The 22,215-nt window shown below is 42.9% G+C and overlaps 2 protein-coding genes across 2 annotated transcripts in view; one reads left to right on the forward strand and one right to left on the reverse strand.

Moving 5' to 3' along the window:
* scfd1 (sec1 family domain containing 1) overlaps positions 1–5,966 on the reverse strand; it is a 45,386-nt gene extending 39,420 nt beyond the window's left edge. The window contains exons 1-4 of the mRNA XM_085767673.1: positions 5,906–5,966; positions 3,227–3,297; positions 1,217–1,305; positions 985–1,075 (exon numbers count right to left, since the gene is read on the reverse strand). Of these exons, the coding sequence (XP_085623799.1) occupies positions 985–1,075; positions 1,217–1,305; positions 3,227–3,297; positions 5,906–5,936 (282 nt within the window). The 5' untranslated portion in view covers positions 5,937–5,966. The remainder of the gene's footprint in view (positions 1–984; positions 1,076–1,216; positions 1,306–3,226; positions 3,298–5,905) is intronic.
* A 4,229-nt stretch (positions 5,967–10,195) lies between these two features.
* LOC146963197 (uncharacterized) lies at positions 10,196–20,981 on the forward strand. Its single transcript, XM_085767670.1, has 3 exons — positions 10,196–10,758; positions 11,366–11,542; positions 18,848–20,981. The coding sequence occupies exons 1-3, from the start codon at positions 10,197–10,199 to the stop codon at positions 20,704–20,706; spliced, it is 2,598 nt and encodes an 865-aa protein (XP_085623796.1). The 5' UTR covers position 10,196; the 3' UTR covers positions 20,707–20,981.
* The last annotated feature ends 1,234 nt before the right edge of the window (positions 20,982–22,215 follow it).

Genomic DNA, 22,215 nt, shown 5'->3' on the forward strand with positions numbered 1-22,215 from the left:
CTAGAAATTGGGGGTAATTTAAAAACAAACTGTATCATGTCCAAACATAAATGTAAATACTTTGTTTTGTCATAGGCAGACATCCATGCACAAATAATATAATTAAAAACATGACATTTCAACAGATTTATTTGTGAGTAGAACTTTATCAAGTTGGAATTCTTGTATGAACAATCAATTCTTTTACTAAACAAAGCAAAATGAAATTTTCCACACCTATATTTAAGTTCCCTGTTAACAGCCAACCTTCAATTTTGTAAATTTCGGATTTAGTCCCATATATTCCCGTCAATTCCCATGGAAATTTGCAACCCTATTCATCATCGATAATGAAAATAATCCTTAGTTGCAGCCCTACTGCGTATTTTCATCCACCTCTCCCTCGTCCTGCACAGTGACATTAGCCATGTTTCCATCCAAAGTGATTCGAATCACTGGGAATTGCGCATGAAAAGAAATTTGAATCCCCTTGTGTTTGCCTTAAAAGTACAGACTTTGGGGACCTTGTGGTGATGTGGGGCGCATAGCACTTTGAACACACTAGCGCGATTTAGCGCATGTGTTCATCCCGTGTGTGTGTGTGTAAGTGCGTGTGTGTCGCGGCCGCCACAGACTTGTTTATTAATGGTAAACGCTGGATGCGCTGGTTGATAAGTTTCCTTTTTACTGAGGAGGAACTATGAAGAACTCAGCTGTGATTGAAAAGCACCCGAACCGAGTTATAACTGAGTAGTGCAAAGGGGCAAAGTAATGGTAACTGGTAGTTTCTTTTATATGTTAAAACAATGTAAAGCAGGGTTTACAATGTTTTAACATATAAAAGATTTTTTGCGACAGTGGTCTCACTTTGACGGATGTTAAAATTGCTGTGGTCTGTGTTGTAAAAAGTAAACACCACAAACACCAAATAAGATGCAACAGTAACAGAAACAGGCATACTGGTATTTATCATGTAAACAGGGATATGATCGTAACCGTGACAACCTGGCAAATCCTGTCGATGTTTTCCTCTGTTGGCATCACGAAGTAGACGGCAGGAACGTCTGGGATGGGGTCTCTGTCTGAGTGGAGCAGACTGCACACACAGAGACACACACACACACACACACACACACACACACACACACACACACACACACACACACAGACAGGTTAGTCTGGACACGGTGGGGGTGGGGGTGGTGGTGGTGGGGGGGGGGCTCAGTTTGTCTCTTACAGGTGCAGCGTGATGCCCATGTCTCTCAGCTCTTTGACCGACAGCAGCGGGGAGATGATGTCCTGTCCAAACCTGTCGTATATCAGCACCTACACACACACACACACACACACACATTTACATTTATATTTGTGTACAATTAATTAGTGTGACTGCTTATTGTTCTTCTGTTCGGCCATTTTCTTCCGCCTTTTTACGGTCTTCTTCTAGTCCTTCATACTTTGTGCTGTTTCAACAATTCATATATCAAAACGTGCAGCTTTTTTAAAACTTTATCGGCATTACTTTTCTCTTTTTAACTATTTATACTTTTTAAAATATTTAACTTTTTCTGCAAATTAAACTCTAGACAAATTATTTTCTCCAGTTTTGTAGCCACACTTGTCTTCTGGCTAAAATTCTGGTCAAAAATGCAAAGAGACTTAGATAATAATTTAAAATATTTTTTAAATGCAGCCAGGGAGCTCTCTGCTCTCATTCAGCCCAATGCATTTTTTTCACAGCAGCAGGAGAAGGAGCTCAACTTTGTAACTTCTCCCCAACTCTGTCTGTAGTCCAGTTGGTAAGGTGGCCGCTTGCCAACCCCAAGGTCACTAGTTCGAATCCAGGCTGAGCAATCTTGTTATGTGATGTTGAATTCTGCTCCCCTCCCCCACCCTCAATTGGTTACAGGTGTTCGTTAAGAGACGCATTAATTGCTTCTGCCACCGTTTGCAGCACATCATCACATTACAATGGCAACATGCTTATGTCTGTGCTCTCTGTGGCGAAGTGGCAGAGTAAAGGTTTATTGATCATGAGGTCATGGGTTCGATTCCTGCCTCATTCATGTCGTACTTTCTGCTAGAGACTTCATTCAAATTCTGATTTGTAGACAAACTTCTAATGGCTCATTTATGATGCTTTTTTAAGCATCATAAATGAGGTTGTGGGTTCGATACCTACCTTGGTCAACCATTTGAATGGTGATCACTGCTGGCACTATTTGCTAATTCTGCAACAGCGTTCAGCTGCTGTCAGCATTCACACGCATTTCCATCAGGAAATGCTACTTTATCTAGTTAATCTTTAAGATTCCAGTCAATTTACTTGATTTAACGTAACATTGAATTGGTAGGAATTTAAAATGATAGCGTGTCATTTGCAATTAAAAAAACGATTAAATTAAACTTAAACATTCGGTTTAGGTGACAATCAATGATCCAATACTAAAGGGATAGTTCAACATTTTGTCAAATTGGCCCATTGCCATAATCCCTATAGTCATAGCAGTAGGTTCGTTACCTTTAATTGTCGGTGCAAGCTATTTTTAGAACGGCGGAGCAGAGCCGTGAGCTGCTCAGAGCTACGCTACGGAGGCTCATTATGGGATTTCTTTGGTTTCCCTCATCATCAAACTCATCAAATACACAATCCAACAACTCCACAACGCTCTGGTGGACAAGTTGTGAGGTGCACATTCACCACGCTATGAGATAATAACACAACGTTACCAGACAGAGTTGTTTTAGAGGGAAATTCATGCAAAACCGCTGATGCACGTTGCCTTCAGGGACAGTTTTTCATCATCAGTCTCTGAATTTCCCTCTAAAACAACTCTGTCTGGTAACGTTGAGTTATTATTTCATAGCGTGGTGAATGTGCAGCTCACAACTTGTCCACCAGAGCGTTGTGGAGTTGTTGGATTGTGTATTTGATGAGTTTGATGATGGGAAACCAAGAAATCCCATAATGAGCCTCCGTAGCGTAGCTCTGAGCAGCTCACGGCTCTGCTCCGCCGTTCTAAAAACACCTTGCACCGTTGACAATTAAAGGTAACAAACCTACTGCTATGACTATAGGGATTATGGTGATGGGCCAGTTTGACAAAATGTTGAACTATCCCTTTAATATATTATTTCCTTTATTAATAGATAGTTCAAATATTTTGTATAGTGTGTGTGTGTGTGTGTTGTGTGTGTGTGTGTGTGTGTGTGTGTGTGTGTGTGGTTGTGTGTGTGGTTGTGTTACCTTCCATACTGGCTCTGCTGCTGTGTTCTTCAGAGGAGGAGCGTTGAAGTTCAGCATCCGCTTCAGAGCGACTGCAACACAACGACACAACACATCATCTATTAATCACTTAATCAATCACCAGCTGACGGGGGAAACCAATCAATCACAAACCACAGTCCAGAGTTCAGCTTGTGTTGCCTTCACTGATTCTCTGCTTGTCTAAGAATCAGTTTAAAGGGATAGTTCAACATTTTGTCAAATTGGCCCATCACCATAATCCCTATAGTCATAGCAGTAGGTTCGTTACCTTTAATTGTCGGTGCAAGCTGTTTTTAGAACGGCGGAGCAGAGCCGTGAGCTGCTCAGAGCTACGCTACGGAGGCTCATTATGGGATTTCTTGGTTTCTAGGACTGGGACGATACGCTTTTCTCCCGATTCGATTCTTCTACGACTTTTTGGATGGCGATTCGATTTAAATTGCGATTCTACGATACTGCCGATTCTCTTGATTTTTAGTCTTTAGCATTTTTAACATTTATCTGCACACAAATACTGTAGGAGCCTATAAATGAACATACTCCATTATAAAGTGAACTTAAACCCTTTTCAAAACCTGGACTCTCTGTATGTAAAAAAGGCCAACAAATGCACATTGCACAATATTTAAAAAAAATAAAAAAAATAAAAAAATATTCAATAAAAAAATTGTCAAAAAAGATATTGCGATATTTATGTGAATCGATTTTTTTCTCCCACCCCTATTGGTTTCCCTCATCAAACTCATCAAATACACAATCCAACAACTCCACAACGCTCTGGTGGACAAGTTGTGAGCTGCACATTCACCACGCTATGAGATAATAACACAACGTTACCACACAGAGTTGTTTTAGAGGGAAATACAGCCGGAACTACTTTCCAGACATCAGGCTGCTGCTGGGCGGAGGGATTTCAGAAGAGAAAGTAGGCTAGTTCAGAGTATTTGCTTCATGTGTCGTAATTTTACATAATTATACGTTATCATCTCATAGCGTGGTGAATGTGGAGGTCACAACTTGTCCACCAGAGTGTTATTGTGGAGTTGTTGGATTGTGTATTTGATGAGTTTGATGATGAGGGAAACCAAGAAATCCCATAATGAGCCTCCGTAGCGTAGCTCTGAGCAGCTCACGGCTCTGCTCCGCCGATCTCAAAACAACATGCACCGATAATTAAATGTGATGAACAACCTATACTGCTGTGACTATATAGGGATTATGGTGAGAGGAGGATCTGACTGAATGTTGAACTGTCCCTTTATATAAAATCTTTACAGTACAGTCTTCTCCTTTAAAGTCCAGTGAAAGTGAAATGTTCTCGTTTTGAAAGTAAACTCCTGAGTCAGAGGTTTTTATGACTCTAATGTTGAGCCTGTGTATTAACTTGTAAATGAAGAAAACGACTTTACCAAATGAAACCGTACTTGCTTTTAAATGTACTTGAAGTCAAAGTAAGAGTCAGAGTAAATGTCTTATTGTTCACATCAATGAATGACTCTAATTGTTTCTAAATGAATGTAAGGAGCTTTTAACTCTTGTTAGTGAGAATGAACTCTTTGAAAGCAGCTGCACTGATGTGCTGCTTTTAGGGGTTAGGGTTTCCTTCTTTGACAAACACAGCTTGTGTCCAATAGGATTTTAGAAAAAGACCTGAAAGTAACCAGTACTTTTCAGCCTTCCTACAAATTAAACTAGACACTTTTTACTTCTTTCAAGCATTTTTTTTTTTACTTGAAATAAGTAGAAACATCTGACAGTGGAGCAAGTTTTTCTTTCTTATTACAAGCACAAAAAACTTGCTTTCACTGGCAGATTTTTCTACTTATTTCAAGTGAAAATTTGTTTGAAACAAGTGAAAATGATCTAAAAACAAGTTAATTTTTAGGTGATGAGTCTTATTTTAAGTGGAAAGAGAGTAGTTTTGACTAAAATTGAGACATTTTGACAAGAAATAAGACAAATATTCTTGGTAAGATTTTGAGTTTTTGCAGTGTAAAAGTAAAAATATTTGTCTTGGAAATGTATTTAAGTAAGAGTAATAAGTACCAAAGAAATCTACAAATCCTCTGGATATGTACTTAAGTACAGTACTCAAGTAAATTTACTCCATTACTGTCCACCACTGATAATAACTCCTGTTAATGAAAAAAACGACTTTACCAAATGAAACCGTGAGATTAAATGAACCCGGGTTAATTCAGACTGTTTGTCAGCTCCAGAAATCCTGACACAGCTTCAAACCTTCACCATTTCTTCAGGATAACGGCGTTATTCGCGGTTAGCACCGGGCTACCATGGACTCTACCCGGCTGACTCTACCGTTAAGTTACCGGGAACTAAGCGGCTGAGCAGCCGGTCCCCCCGGTGAGCTCGTTACCAGCCCGGTGAGGTAACGTAACTAACTACTCTCTGTCGGTGTGAACAGAAACACAGCTTGGACTTTTATTCTCTCTGTGGTGAAACAGAAACACGTTAATCAGCTCGTTTCACAGGATGTAGCTAAGTTACACCGGTTCGTTCCCCCCGGTTCGAGTTCTGACAGCCCCGGACAAACGGCCCCTCGCGGCCCCGGGCTCGGTCGGACCCCCCGCGGCCCGTTACCGACGCCTTTCACCGTTAAATGAAGCCGGTACCGGTAGAAAAACCAGTTTGACTGACCTGCCTGCTTCTCCCGCACAGACGCCGCCATGTTTGATGTTGTTGGTGGTGATGACGGAGCGTCGGATGACGTGGCGACAGCACGACGTCGCACACTGTACGTCACTACGTCGCTACGTCGTCGGGGCTGTCCCATTCCTCCACACTTGGCTCAGTGCGATTTAAAATACTTCATAGATTTTACCCAACTAATCATTAAAGGAGAAGGACATTGATGTGACCCACTGTGTCTCTGTCAATGAAACCTTGGTTCATTGGTTCAGTTATTATGGTCTGGCCCACACACCAGACAACTTTGGAGCAGACTGGCACGCTTTATCAGTGATCATATTTATCCCCAGTTTAATTTATGCTGGAAAAATGTTTTGTTTGGCTACACCGAATATGATAAAAAACTAAATCCTCAGTTTTATATGATTAATTTGTTAATTATTTTATCCAAATTTTATATAGCCTACATAAGTCTAAATTTTCTGGTAAGAAGCCAAACTTCTTGGAACTGTCTGCATATGTTGGTCAATATATCTCCTCCCTCTGTGATTGTGAGAATAAAAAAGCTGTTAAAACGTATGATCTTTGTAAGCTTTACAAAATATTTATTTAAGTTTATGTTTTTTCTGTCTTGCTGTCATCCCCTGGCGTATTTATGATTGTTTGGTTGTGTATTGTATACACTTATTTCATCTAACTGTATTCAGTCCTGTGTATACTCTTGGTTACGCACACACTTTGGTGTCGTTTTGCCGGCGGAACGTAGCCTATGTGCAAGCATGGATTAAGTGGCCAATCGTGTGGGGGGAGATTTAAAAGCAATCGGGACACACTTGACAAGTGCAGCCTGTGCCATTGCGCACAGTAGCACAACTACGACACACACTCTCTCTCTCACACACACACACGCACGCACGCGCGCGCACACACACACACACACACACACACACACACACACACACACACACACACACACACACACACACACACACACACACACACACACAGCAACAGTTTTAATAAACAGTGCTGCTGGATCACATCTCATCTACTCCTAAAGTGTCTCTATGCGCAAGATTCAGATCATACATGTGTAAGCCCAACTCTGTAAATAAAACAAACAAGAAAAACGAAAAAATAGAAACATGAACAGAGCATGATGAATATAAAATATGACATTAAAAAGTCATAATTATGAGATAGAAAGTTAATTTCATTTTATTGAGATTAATTCAATCCCATTTCCTAAACGGGCTTGTGGCTCTGGGTGACGGCGGACTTCACCGTGGTGCATTGTGGGATTTATACTTGGCCAAAGTCTTACCATAAGTGTGGGTAAAGTGCGAATCAAGCTGCTGCACTTTCAGTCGTTGGAGAAACGGGACACACTGAGCACTGACACTAAGAACATGAACGCACACACGCCAAGTGCCCAAGTGTGTAAGTGTGATGGTGCATATTATTGGGACAGGCCCAGAGCTCTACCCACTTCCGGCTACTACAGTCTGTTGTGTAGTTACTGCGGTGGAAGGGGCGTAGACTAACATAACAGACTGTATAAAAGAGCCGCAGGGAACTTATTTAAACGCTCTACGTAGCCTTCTATATGACAGACCTCCGTCCTCGTCGGGCTGCTGTAGGTGCAGCCGCTCACGCAGCTCAAGGATTTAATGTTACTTTCGCACTGGAATAACTTTCTTGCTCTTTTGCTCTTTTCCTGCGCTGCTTTTTGGGTCGTTTCCCCTTCGTCTTCTTTGGTCGCCAGTTTTAAGTCGACAAGGTAAGACCGGGGATGGGTTTGTGGAGCGGACGCCTCACATTTCCACAGCAGTTTAGTAAATATATGTAGGCTATAATGCGGGCAGGTAGGGGTTTGGTTGGATGAGAAACTGAGGGGCCGGGGTGAGTGTGAGGAAGTGTGTGTGTGAGTGTGTAGGTGGGTGAGTGAGAGGAGCAGAGAAAGAAGAAGTGAGAGCTGAGAGATGATGTTGTTGGGTCGGACGCTACAATATCAGTAAAAACGTTGCTCTTATAGTCAACAGTAGTTTGCAGCAGGTCAAAACATTAACACATGACGTGCTCAAAGGCAGAATGAAAATGTCATGTCTGATGAAGGGCTGAGCCCGAAACGGTACCACTTGATGTGTGACAATAAATTGTCACGGGAGCAAAACTAGTGTGCGGTCTTCTTCTTTCTTTACATGAAAAATTGCAGTAAGTTAACTACAAAATCACTCTTGAGACTGAGCCAAACCGCAGTAACTACAGTAACTACAGTTACTGCACTCTGTATCTGTTTCCCTGTACTTCAGCTGCAGTTACTGCTCTCTATTAGGCTACCTACACTGCCAGCCAGTTACAGTAGCTAGCTAACATTGGCTTAGGCAGGTTAGCACAAGCACATAACACTTTAGCTAAACACTGGACATTAAATGTTAGCTCACTAAAGTTTGTACTGTCAAATTATTAATCATTTTTGAGGTGGCCAAAGATAGTAAAGTAATGAAAGCTGGAAGAAAACAACAACATTGTAGTTACTGCACTTTGCCTCAGCATTACCTGTCTAAGGAAACTGGCACCAGAGCGCAGTATCTGCTTTTTAGGGGTAAAATGTAAAATATGTGGTCATATATTTAATTGCATTAATATTACTTCATGAAAACCTGTCAAATCTGTGTATTTTCACTAATCTACCTACAACACATTTGGAAGGCAAATCAAAAAACTTTAAAGCCATTTTTCTCAGTTTCACTGTTTACGTAGTTACTGCGGCTACTGGCTTTAGTATGGCAGTATAATGCTCATATTTACATTATGACAGGTATTAAAAATTCATAAAAAATATTAAATGTGTTCAAACACAATAAAAACAGGTGTGTGTCATAGAGCAGGCTTGGATCTACCATCCTGTGTTGATTCCGAGCCAACAGGCCACATGACCTGGGAGTTCAGCTCTAATGCTCATATTTACATTAGGACAGGTATTAAAAATTCATAAAAATTCAGATTCTTTTGGCTGGTGTGTGTCATAGAGCAACCACTTTTTATTGCATTCAAACACATTCAATATTTTTTTATGAATTTTTAATGTGTTTTATACTGTAATTATGAGCATTATAGCTCAATAACTCCCAGGTCATGTGACCTGTTGGCTCAGAATCAACACAGGATGGTAGGTCTAAGCTTGCTCTACGACACACACCTCTTTTTATTGTGTTTTAACACATTTAATATTTTTTATGATTTTTTTTAATACCTGTCATAATGTAAATATGAGCATTATAGCATTTCCACTCTGTTGCTCTCTTACTTGATTCATGCACTATTGTCATTATTATGTTGTTGTTTTTTTCTTTGTTTTGTTATTTTCCCAAAGTGCATTACCTCGAGCATTCTGTGTTCGTATTGACAGTTGCCTTGTACACTACTTTGTGTAAATAAAGTTTATATATATATAAAAAAAAAAAAAGTTGACCACTGAATGTCACAAATGCACTTAATATTTGTTTTGTTTACTGTTTTACTGCTGCTAATGTGCCTGCCCTTGGTTTACAGGAAAAAATGTTTACTTGATTTTATTTGCATTTTTTTTTTATTTGAATTTATGAAAGGATAGCCCCTTGAGACGTAGCATCTCATTTTCAAGGGGGTCCCTGAACAAACATATACATAGAACACACAACATCAACAATACATATGCCTATAGACATATATCCATAAATAAATAAACCTCTGTCCATTTTTAAGGACAAGCAAATGTGTTTGTCAGAAAAAGGTTAATCACACAACTGATACTACCACTTGTTGATTATGTTGATATTGTTTATCAAAACACCTCTGACACTCATCTTAAATCTCTGACTATATTATTTAATTCCTTATGTAGATTTGTTCTGAGATGTCCTTTTAGAACTCATCATTGTCTCATTTTGTTTGATTCATTGAACTGGTTACAACCCAAATCAAGAAGGCAATCTCATTGGTTTCATTTTCTTTTCAAATGTATTCATTTTAATTGTCCTCCTTATTTAAAAGAACTTATGATTCCATATAATTCGCCATACCCACTTAGACACATGAACTTCCCTTTTTTCTTTGTTCCTACATTCTCAAAAGAGGTTGGTAAAAGGTCATTTCAATATAAAGCCCCATTTGATTGGAATAATCTCCCTCCTTCTTTGCGTTCTATTACCTCTTTTCATTGTTTCAGGAGGTCACTATATGTATATCTTAAACAACACCCACTAATCGCTCTCTCCTCTCCACACAGCTCCGCTATAAGGACACACACGCCGGACACATGCAGCTGAATTCAAGTTTAGCGAGTAAAAACTATGACTACGACTCTCTGCAACCGTGTTTCTACCATGATAACGAGGAGGAGGATTTCTCCTCTCAGCAGCTTCAGCCTCCGACATTGGAACTGCCGACCCCTCCCCTCTCCCCGAGCCGCCGCCGGCTGTCCCTGTCAAGCCCCGTCTTCCCATCCGCGGTGGATCAGCTGGGCGATGATGTGGTCAACCAGAGCATCACCTGCGACGCCGACTACTCCCAGTCTTTCATCATCCAGGACTGCATGTGGAGCATGTGGAGCGGCTCCTTCATGGTAGCCAAGCTGCAGAAAGTGGTCTCCGAGAGGCTTGCCTCCCTGCACGCCGCCACAAAAGAGTCGGCGGCGGCGGCGGCGGCCGTTGACAGCTCGGATCCCGCCGGTGCTACACCGTGGAGGATGAACAGCAGCTACCTGCCAGACTTCAACCTATCCCCGTCGGAGTGCATTGATCCATCGGTGGTTTTCCCGGATTTGACACTGGACACGCCACCAAACAGCGGCAGCAACAGTTGTTATTGTAGTGACTCAGGTGAGTTGTGTTCCACGAACCCGTCCATGCAAATTTAGGAATAGGTATATATCTCCTCTCTGAAGAGTGTGGAGGGTTGTGCATCCAATGGAGCTCCATGTCAGCCAATGTTGTGATAATTAGAGGGAACAGTTGATGTTTTAATTCCCGTGATTAGCAGTAGGGTTTCCAGCAGGGTATACATGCAGACATGTCATGGTGTTGGATTGGCTTTAGTCTGTGGCTGCATGTTCAGCAATCAACTGATGTGGAAGGTAGGGCTGACCCAAAAAATTTGAAGCTTTGTTCGTTGCCATGGTAATCGATCATGAAGTCCGTGATCGATTGTTTTTTTTCCTTCCTTTTTTCCTTTTTGTCACCGGTTCTCATCTGCAATTGTTCAATTGGCTGTGAAAGCTTCGATTAAAATCGATTTTATGTCCGCGAAGCTTCGATTATCCAAATATGATAATCGGGTCAGCCCTAGTGGAAGGGGAGTGGGGAGTGGGCTGCAGAGATTGTACCCCTTGCATCACTTAACTGTGCCACTGCATTTTAAGTCAATGATTACAGCTTTGATGATGGAGCAGAGTGTGACTGTTGGTGTTTTTTTTTGTTGCCGTTACAGAAGATGAGGATGGAGATGAAGATGAGGATGAGGAGGACCAGGAGGAAGAGGAGGACCAGGAGGAAGAGGAGGAGATCGATGTGGTCACGGTGGAGAAGAGGCATGCGGTGAAGCGGTGCGACCCCAGCGCACTCGTGCTGAAGAGATGCCACATCTCCACCCACCAGCATAATTACGGTATCTCATAGCGCGGTGAATGTGCAGGTCACAACTTGTCCACCAGAGCGTTGTGGAGTTGTTGGATTGTGTATTTGATGAGTTTGATGAGGGAAACCAAGAAATCCCATGGGCCTCCGTAGCGTAGCTCTGAGCAGCTCACGGCTCTGCTCCGCCATTCTAAAAACAGCTTGCACCGACAATTAAAGGTAACAAACCTACTGCTATGACTATAGGGCAGGGACCTTTTTCCCTCTGAGAGCTACTTTCACAAAATGAAAATGGCCGAGAGCTACTCATGTTTTGTAACATTAATTCTTTACGATCGTAAAAAGTGTTTTCCACTCTTCATGAAAATAGTATGTTTTTAGCCTCTATCTGACTGACTGACTGACTGAAAGTATTAGGTATTGTCCCTCCTCTATTAAATATGAAAGGAGGCTGAAAATCACAGGTCTGTTCTGATGATACTAAATGATTATTGTCATTGTACAACTGTACAACAAAATTCTGTTGGCACTTCTCAGCCTACTGAAACAGATACTGCACCACATAAAATCATCAACTTGTTATCTTAGTTATCATCAGGCAAGGCAAAATTGTTTTGTTTTGCTTCTGTTGGATTGGAGTTAGCCTAACTTACCTATATATTGCTTTAAAGTTAAAGGTCTGGAGTTTTGTTCGTTGCAGTTTGTAAACAAAACATTGAAACGGGGCCCTCCTCTCGGGCTAAGTTGTGTAGCCTCCTGCCCCAGACAGCAGCAGTTGTCATGACAACAAAGGAAAGGAAATGCAGTCCGAAAGAAGCGCTGGAGCCGTGGGCCGATTAGCCGACGATTCGCCAACACCGGGAGCCTCCGTGTATGTTTTTATGCCGTTGTTGTGAGCTAGGAAGCGGGTGTTAGCGGTGGATGCTAACCGCTACTGCTAGCCGAAGTTAGCATCGAGCTAGCTCACTACAACGGCCCTAATACTTGTTACCAGTGTCGTGACGGTGGGGAATCGGTCTGCGGCTCCAGCGCTTCACTCAGACTGTATTTCTTTTTCTTTGCGGTACTGACTGCTGCTGCTGAGACAGAGAGAGACGTGCTAGCTGCTAGCACTCGTTAGCATCAGAGACAGCTAGTGCAGCTAGCAGCTCTGAGCCTCCTACTCTGCTGCACGTAGCTTCACCTGAGCTCCGTCATTGGCTGAAAACACCGACTCTCCCGCCATAGATATCTATGCTCTCTGGCGACTCTCTAGCTCCACCCAGAAACGTCCACGTGCACAACAAAACCTGAACAAAACAGAGCAAAAGACCAAAATACAGGCAGGAGGAGGGGGGGCTGCAGACACAGCCCCCACCACACAGGACTAGAAGCCAATAGGTGATGATTAAGACGGATTTCATTTGTAGAAGTCTAATGTTTATTTTTGGGCACAAAACTCCAGACCCAACCTTTAAGTTGTTTTGCAGTACTTCAACATTAATGTGATTTGTTGTAGGTATAGTAGACACATTACAGATACAGAAACACCCAGATACACATTAATCTAATACTCACACATAGTAATGTGGTCCTATTCAAAATAAATTGTCCCCATTTTGGCCTTGATACAGCTTAGCAATGTAAGACACTTTAAGCAGCAATTTCAGCACCAGAACAGCTTCCGGGTGGAAAATATTGGACTAAAATGGTCAGATTACTTTGGGTTTGGTATATCCATGTTCAGGGAAACAAATGGTTCCAATTAGTCCAAATACTGTGTATCTAACACACCTAGAGCACAAGTTGTGACAGAATAGTTTTTGAAGAATCTGCAGTTACTGCCTTTTTCCTTGGTATGATGCCACATTTTTGGCAAGTAATACAAAGCAAGAATACAGTAACTGCAAAATAGGGGTAAAACATCGAATCAAATATGAAAATTAATATGTACAAAGAATAAGCTAATACAAAGTAACAAAACTGCCACATGTCCAATAATCTACCTACAACTACTTAGGCTGGACAACAGGATAACTTTAAAGTCATTTTTCTCTGTTCAGAACTCTGCGTAGTTACTGCCTTTTTGCTTTGTAGGGCAGTATAGACATGCAGACATGTCATGTTGTTGGATTGGCTTTAGTGTGTGGCTGCATGTTCAGCAATCAACTGATGTGGAAGGTAGGGCTGACCCAAAAAATTTGAAGCTTCGTTCGTTGCCATGGTAATCGATCATGAAGTCCGTGATCGATTGTTTTTTTTGCTTCCTTTTTTCCTTTTTGACACCAGTTCTCATCTGCAATTGTTACATTGGCTGTCGAAGCTTCGATTAAAATCGATTTTATGTCCGCGAAGCTTCGATTATCCAAATATGATAATCGGGTCAGCCCTAGTGGAAGGGGAGTGGGGAGTGGGCTGCAGAGATTGTACCCCCTGCATCACTTAACTGTGCCACTGCATTTTAAGTCAATGATTACAGCTTTGATGATGGAGCAGAGTGTGACTGTTGTTGTTTTTTTTTGTTGACGTTACAGAAGATGAGGATGGAGATGAGGATGAGGATGAGGAGGACCAGGAGGAGGAAGAGGAGGAGATCGATGTGGTCACGGTGGAGAAGAGGCATGCGGTGAAGCGGTTCGACCCCAGCCCACTCGTGCTGAAGAGATGCCACATCTCCATCCACCAGCATAATTACGGTATCTCATAGTGTGGTGAATGTGCAGCTCACAACTTGTCCACCGAGCGTTGTGGAGTTGTTGGATTGTGTATTTGATGAGTTTGATGAGGGAAACCAAGAAATCCCATGGGCCTCCGTAGCGTAGCTCTGAGCAGCTCACGGCTCTGCTCCGCCGTTCTAAAAACAGCTTGCACCGACAATTAAAGGTAACAAACCTACTGCTATGACTATAGGGCAGGGACCTTTTTCCCTCTGAGAGCTACTTTCACAAAATGAAAATGGCCGAGAGCTACTCATGTTTTGTAACATTAATTATTTACGATCGTAAAACAAAACGGTGTTTTCCACTCTTCATGAAAATAGTATGTTTTTAGCCTCTATCTGACTGACTGACTGACTGAAAGTATTAGGTATTGTCCCTCCTCTATTAAATATGAAAGGAGGCTGAAAATCACAGGTCTGTTCTGATGATACTAAATGATTATTGTCATTGTACAACTGTACAACAAAATTCTGTTGGCACTTCTCAGCCTACTGAAACAGATACTGCACCACATAAAATCATCAAGTTGTTATCTTAGTTATCATCACAAGAGCGGAAAAGCCTTAGAAAAACTAAGGCAAAATTGTTTTGTTTTGCTTCTGTTGGATTGGAGTTAGCCTAACTTACCTATATATTGCTTTAAAGTTAAAGGTAGGGTCTGGAGTTTTGTTCGTTGCAGTTTGTAAACAAAACATTGAAACTGGGCCCCTCCTCTCGGGCTAAGTTGTGTAGCCTCCTGCCCCAGACAGCAGCAGTTGTCATGACAACAAAGGAAAGGAAATGCAGTCCGAAAGAAGCGCTGGAGCCGTGGGCCGATTAGCCGACGATTCGCCAACACCGGGAGCCTCCGTGTATGTTTTTATGCCGTTGTTGTGAGCTAGGAAGCGGGTGTTAGCGGTGGATGCTAACCGCTACTGCTAGCCGAAGTTAGCATAGAGCTAGCTCACTACAACGGTCCTCATACTTGTTACCAGTGTCGGTGACGGTGGGGAATCGGTCTGCGGCTCCAGCGCTTCACTCAGACTGTATTTCTTTTTCTTTGCGGTGACTGCTGCTGCTGAGACAGAGAGAGACGTGGTAGCTGCTAGCACTCGTTAGCATCAGAGACAGCTAGTGCAGCTAGCAGCTCTGAGCCTCCTACTCTGCTGCACGTAGCTTCACCAAGGGGGCAGTTGTCGGTCTGAGAAGTGAAGCTCACTTCCGCGTTCAAAAAACTGCAATCCCCCCGGCTGTCGCTGGGGGCTGGCTCCAGAAGGGAGCAACTCCAATTGAGCCCCATGTTAAAATAGCCGATTTTACAGCTTAAAAAAACATATTTACAGCCTGGTACATTTTATTTTTTTGGTCTCAACCGATAGTTTCTACCCCCGCACACACTCTGAGGGGGGTGAATTTTTTTTAAACTCTACCGTTTTACTAATATTAGGTTTAAAGTTCTGGCCAATTAGGGCGCAGAACCGTTGAGTGACAGGTCCGGAGACCGCTGCTACGAGGCCGGTGGGCAGGCTCTCGGCCGGCCAACGGCCGCACCGCTCCAAATATGGCAAGTAGAATCCAACATGGCGCGGTTCAAACCCCCGTAGTAGCGGCACAAAACAGACTCACCAAAACCAATGGGTGACGTCACGGACGCTACGTCCATTCTTTTTACAGTTTATGAGCTTCACCTGAGCTCCGTCATTGGCTGAAAATACCGACTCTCCCGCCATAGATATCTATGCTCTCTCTGGCGACTCTCTAGCTCCACCCAGAAACGTCCACGTGCACAACAAAACCTGAACAAAACAGAGCAAAAGACCAAAATACAGGCAGGAGGAAGGAGGGCTGCAGACACAGCCCCCACCACACAGGACTAGAAGCCAATAGGTGATGATTAAGACGGATTTCATTTGTACAAGTCTAATGTTTATTTTTGGGCACAAAACTCCAGACCTAACCTTTAAGTTGTTTTGCAGTACTTCAACATTAATGTGATTTGTTGTAGGTATAGTAGATACATTACAGATATAGAAACACCCAGATACATATTATAATACTCACACATAATAATGTGGTCCTATTCAAAACAAATTGTCCCCATTTTGGCCTCGATACAGCTTAGCAATGTAAGACACTTTAAGCAGCAATTTCAGCACCAGAACAGCTTCCGGGTGGAAAATATTGGCCTAAAAAGGTCAGATTACTTTGGGTTTGGTATATCCATGTTCAGGGAAACAAATGGTTCCAATTTGTCCAAATACTGTGTATCTAACACACCTAGAGCACAAGTTGTGACAGAATAGTTTTTGAAGAATCTGCAGTTACTGCCTTTTTCCTTGGTATGATGCCACATTTTTGGCAAGTAAAACATAAGCAAGAATACAGTAACTGCAAAATAGGGGTAAAACATCGAATCAAATATGAAAATTAATATGTACAAAGAATAAGCTAATACAAAGTAACAAAACTGCCACATGTCCAATAATCTACCTACAACTACTTAGGCTGGACAACAGGATAACTTTAAAGTCATTTTTCTCTGTTCAGAACTCTGGGTAGTTACTGCCTTTTTGCTTTGTAGGGCAGTATAGACATGCAGACATGTCATGTTGTTGGATTGGCTTTAGTGTGTGGCTGCATGTTCAGCAATCAACTGATGTGGAAGGTAGGGCTGACCCAAAAAATTTGAAGCTTCGTTCGTTGGCATGGTAATCGATCATGAAGTCCGTGATCGATTGTTTTTTTTCCTTCCTTTTTTCCTTTTTGACACCGGTTCTCATCTGCAATTGTTACATTAAAATGAGTAGGCGACTTGGAATCCTGGAAACCTGCCTGATTTTGGAGATATGCAGTGTTTGTTTGCCATTACTTTCATTGTTCATTATTTCCGCTATGATCGCGCCCCCCGGTCAGACGTTACGGTTGCCGCCGTCGCAACCCCCCCCCCCCCCCGGCTGTCGAAGCTTCGATTTAAATCGATTTTGTGTCCGCGAAGCTTCGATTATCCAAATATGATAATCGGGTCAGCCCTAGTGGAAGGGGAGTGGGGAGTGGGCTGCAGAGATTGTACCCCTTGCATCACTTAAAGCAGATATCAGTGGAATGTTTTTGTTAATATAAGTCCTAAATAGTCCTATTTTCCGTCAGCAATCACTTACATGAAGTATTTCAGCCTAAACACGAGTCTCTCCGTCACTCTGCTCTGCTGTAACCCGAGGAGAAAATTTTCCTTGTGGGATACAAGTGTTATCCAATGAGGGGAGAGAACGGCATGAAGGGCTGTGTGTGCAGCCAAGGGATGCGCGTGAATGTGGTGACGTAGCACGAGGACCAATTGATGCCTGACAAGGGCGGGGGCTGCTAACTCATGGTGCGTTCAAGGAAACTCGTACTTTGTGTTTTTCCTTCCTGTGAAGTCATACCAGTTCGATCTGGTACGAGTTCACGGGTCGGAAGTTACGAGTGGCCGTTATAGGGAACTTTCACAGACAACAGGACGGTAAAAACACGAGCTACGGGTTACCTGGAACGCTACCAAGTCGTAGTTGTGACTTGAAGCTGTAACTTACGGTTTCAAAAGCCTGCCTTGAACACAGCATTAGCCGAAACGGCCGTGCCGCTGTTATCTGCTTTAACTGTGCCACTGCATTTTAAGTCAATGATTACAGCTTTGATGATGGAGCAGAGTGTGACTGTGGTGGTTTTTTTTGTTGTTGTTACAGAAGATGAGGATGGAGATGAGGATGAGGATGAGGATGAGGAGGACCAGGAGGAAGAGGAGGACCAGGAGGAAGAGGAGGAGATCGATGTGGTCACGGTGGAGAAGAGGCATGCGGTGAAGCGCTGCGACCCCAGCCCACTCGTGCTGAAGAGATGCCACATCTCCATCCACCAGCATAATTACGGTATCTCATAGTGTGGTGAATATGCAGCTCACAACTTGTCCACCGAGCGTTGTGGAGTTGTTGGATTGTGTATTTGATGAGTTTGATGAGGGAAACCAAGAAATCCCATAATGAGCCTCCGTAGCGTAGCTCTGAGCAGCTCACGGCTCTGCTCCGCCGTTCTAAAAATAGCTTGCACCGACAATTAAAGGTAACGAACCTACTGCTATGACTATAGGGCAGGGACCTTTTTCCTTCTGAGAGCTACTTTCACAAAATGAAAATGGCCGAGAGCTACTCATGTTGTGTAACATTAATTCTTTACGATCGTAAAACAAAGCGGTGTTTTCCACTCTTCATGAAAATAGTATGTTTTTAGCCTCTATCTGACTGACTGACTGACTGAAAGTATTAGGTATTGTCCCTCCTCTATTAAATATGAAAGGAGGCTGAAAATCACAAGTCTGTTCTGATGATACAAGTCAGTGGTCCTGAAGTTCCTAACGGAATAATAAAGTACTTTTGAGTTTGAGTTGAGTTTGAAATGTGTGTTTCTCTTCTATAGAGGGTATGCATATGACGTCACGGTACTCAGATGTCACTGCAGAATGCTCTCTGGGTGGCAAAAAGACAAGAGGCAGAGACAGATAGACACAGACAGACAGACAGACAGATCTATCATATGTATTATTGTATGCAATGTTACATTCATTTATTTGAGCACTACTGTGGTTTTACATACATGCCACTGATTTTCTGTCTTTTTCATTTAAGATGTAGGTGAAGAAATTCCATCAAAGAGGCAGAAAGACCTACCACCTGCTGAAGAGATGGAGTGGACCATCGTGGACAACCTGTATGACGATGACATTACAGACCCAGACTATGTACCAACCCCAAACCATACTCCGACGATGACTTTGACTGAAGTGGAACTTGGAGACTCAGTGGAAGGAGGTCAAGAGCCAGGGCCACAGCCTGAGACGGAAGGGAGGAAAGGCAAATCATGTCCACCAATGAAAGAGCCATGTGGAGACAAATGTAGAAGAAAGTGTAAAGAGCACATTTCAGACGAAAGGCGGAGGGACATATGGAGTAAATACTGGGAGATGACGGATGCAGAAAAAAGATCATGGATGGTTAACTCAATAACCCCACTGCCAACCAAAAGAATGACAGCTGGCCCAGAAAGTCGCCGTGGCCGTTCATTCATATACCAACTGCAAGACGACAAAGGAACACCAAGACAGGTCTGTAAGATATTTTTCCTCTCTACATTGGGCTACAACCCAAAAAATGACCGTCTAGTCATTTCCATGATGGGCAAATCGAACACCAAGCCATTGGCTCCACCCACGGACCAGAGAGGAAGGCAGGCTGCAGTCAACAAGCTGGAGGTGAAGACCCTTGATGAGCACATTGAGTCCTTCCTTTCTTGTGTGAGCCACTACAGACAGGAGCATGCCCCACATCGGCGGTACCTCCCCAGTGACATTACAATAAAGATGATGCATTCAGACTACCTGGATAAAGGAAACGCCTGCTCATATGAAACGTACAAAAAGGTTGTAAAAGATAAGAAAATCAGCTTCGCCAAACTTGGGGAGGAGGAATGTGAGGACTGTTTGGAACATGCTGAACATGTGAAAGGCCACACAGGAGAGAATGCAAACACAGATTGCCCGGAGTGCCAAAGGTGGCAAAAACATAAGGAGTCTGCCCTGGAGAGCTGCAGCTGCTACCAGGCAGATGCAGAAAGGGACTGGCCAGACGACGCGTCAGTTAGGAGTGTGGCCCTCCAGAAGGTCATAATGCTGCCACGCATGCCAGGAGTCAAGTCCTCTGTATTTACTCGCCGCATTGTGACATACCATGAGACATTTGCCTCAGTGGGAAAGAGAAAAAACGAAGAGAACACCATCTCTGTCTTGTGGCACGAGGGAACAGCAGGGCGAAGTGCAGCAGAAATAACATCAGCATATGTCACAGCATTGGAGAAGGAGAGGGATGTACGCCACACCATATTCTGGGTGGACAATTGCAGTGTGCAAAATAAAAACTGGTGCCTGCTATCCTCACTTGTCACTCTTGTCAACAGTGACACCACTTCACTGAAGGACATCACCCTGAAGTTCTTTGAGCGGGGACACACTTTTACGAGCGCTGACAGTTTCCATCACTGTGTTGAGCAGCAGATGAGGAACCGTCCAGGTGGTGTGGTGTACGACTTCGAGGACTTTGTCAGTGTTGTGGCAAGCTCCAACTCCAGGAAAGTGGATGTTGTCCAACTGGAGAATGCCAATGTGCTGGATTGGAGGGATGGCCATTCCACTACCAAGGTCAAAAAAGCACTGGCACCAAAGCTTGGGGAGATGGCAGAGATTCAGGTGCGCCGTGGCTCCAAGAGTCTGTTTTTCAAGCTCTCCCATACGGAGACCGACTTCACAGAATTGGATTTCCTCTTGAAGAAATTCAAGATGAAAGTGCCCACTCTGTTGCGACCACGGGATATAGGGGTTGAGGAGGCCAGGAAGAGAGACATTATCGACAATCTTTGTCCTCTCATGCCACCAAACAGGAGGGTGTTCTGGTCGTCTTTGCCTGTGAGCAATGTTGTGGAGGATGACGAGTAATGAACACAATCACTCACTCACTCACTCACTCACTCTCTGTTACGTCCAACTCTCTCAACAGGGTCTGGTTGTGTTCTCTCTCCTTTTTCTCTCTCCCTATGTCTAGGTGGGAAAGCCTGTGCCTGTGCCTCAGCTCCGCCCATGGGCGGTGCGTAATGGAGGCTAGGGAAGGCTGAGCCTTCCCAAATATTATGCTGGAAAATTGTGAAATGACCTCCCTCTGGAAAATTATGGCAAATTATGGCAATCACAGTGTTTCCCATACGTTCAAGAATAGATTTCCGTTCATTTATCTCCACATCACACACTTGCTCCGTTATTGGGGTTCACACCATCTGCTGTACAAATAAAGCCTGATTGATTGATTGATTGAAGGGGGGAGTTGTGGGTTCTACAAGTGAAGACCACTTCCGCGTTCAAAAAGCTGCAGTTCCCGTCCGGCCTCTGGGGGCTGAGACCAGAAGGGAGCAACTCCAATTGAGCTCCTTGTTAAAATAGCCGACTTTACAGCTTAAAAAACATATTTACAGCCTGGCGCCTTTTATTTTTATGGTCTCTACCGATAGTTTCCACCTCCGTGAACACTGTGGGGGGATTTTTTTTTTTTTTACCACAACCGTTTTAGTATTGTTAAGACTTCGTAAAAGAGGGGGTGGTTACGTTGAGTGACAGATTCACAGAGAGTTTACCGGCTGTTAATTGGTTGCTTCGAGTTCAGAGTACCAGAGTGCCATGCATGGTGCCTGTTGCAAATACCTGCCTGGTTCTTATAAACGCCTGGGCTCCAAGTTGATTGAGTGTATTAAACGCCCAGGCCACTAATGGTCATTTACGGTCGACACTTGCTTTAGTATAGTTCTGTTCTCAGGCAGACACAAGACACTTGATTCACTCACTCTACATGTTTGCTCAGGTGTTTTTTGGTTTCATCATTCCACATCTATTCACCTGAAAGTGAAATAAAACAACACACGAGCAAAACAAGTGGTTGTTTTGCTTCTTTTTATGCTAAATACTTTGTACTTGTACTTGTACTTTTGATACTTGAGTATATTTTTTCACAAGATACTTTTGATACTTAAGTACATTTAATGTGAGCTACTTTACGACGAAGTTATTTTCCTATGGGTGACTTTTAAGTCATTTTCAGTTATGGTATGTCTACTTTTACTTGCGTGAGAATGCACTCTCACTGGTTACAGTTTATCTTTAAATGCATTATTCTGATCTAATAATAATAATAACTTAGTTTTTTTTTTCAAGTACTTTATACACCTCTGATAGTTTTTCAGCAGCCATTTTGTTAGACCAGTCACTTTGTCCTTGTGTTCTTTTCTTTCCCTCGGGTCAGGTCCTCTGTTTATTTGTTTGTTCTTCATTCTTTGTGAATAAATCCACATAATTTGGTCTCTAGTTCTGTGTCTTTCTCTACACACACACACACACACGCCCTTCTAATCCCTCAGGTTTGTAAATGCCACCCTCCAGCAAACCTTCAAGATAGAGCAC

Source organism: Trachurus japonicus, chromosome 22 (assembly GCF_045865225.1).
Source record: "Trachurus japonicus isolate A0001 chromosome 22, Traja_1.0".
Taxonomy (NCBI): Eukaryota; Metazoa; Chordata; class Actinopteri; order Carangiformes; family Carangidae; genus Trachurus; species Trachurus japonicus.

Excerpts from the sequence above, each read along its gene's own strand:
- LOC146963197 (XM_085767670.1), top strand. The coding sequence starts at position 10,197 with ATGCAGCTGAATTCAAGTTTAGCGAGTAAAAACTATGACTACGACTCT. Across the intron at positions 10,759-11,365 it reads TTGTTATTGTAGTGACTCAG|AAGATGAGGATGGAGATGAA; the intron begins GTGAGTTGTGTT and ends TTGCCGTTACAG. Across the intron at positions 11,543-18,847 it reads CACCCACCAGCATAATTACG|ATGTAGGTGAAGAAATTCCA; the intron begins GTATCTCATAGC and ends TTTTCATTTAAG.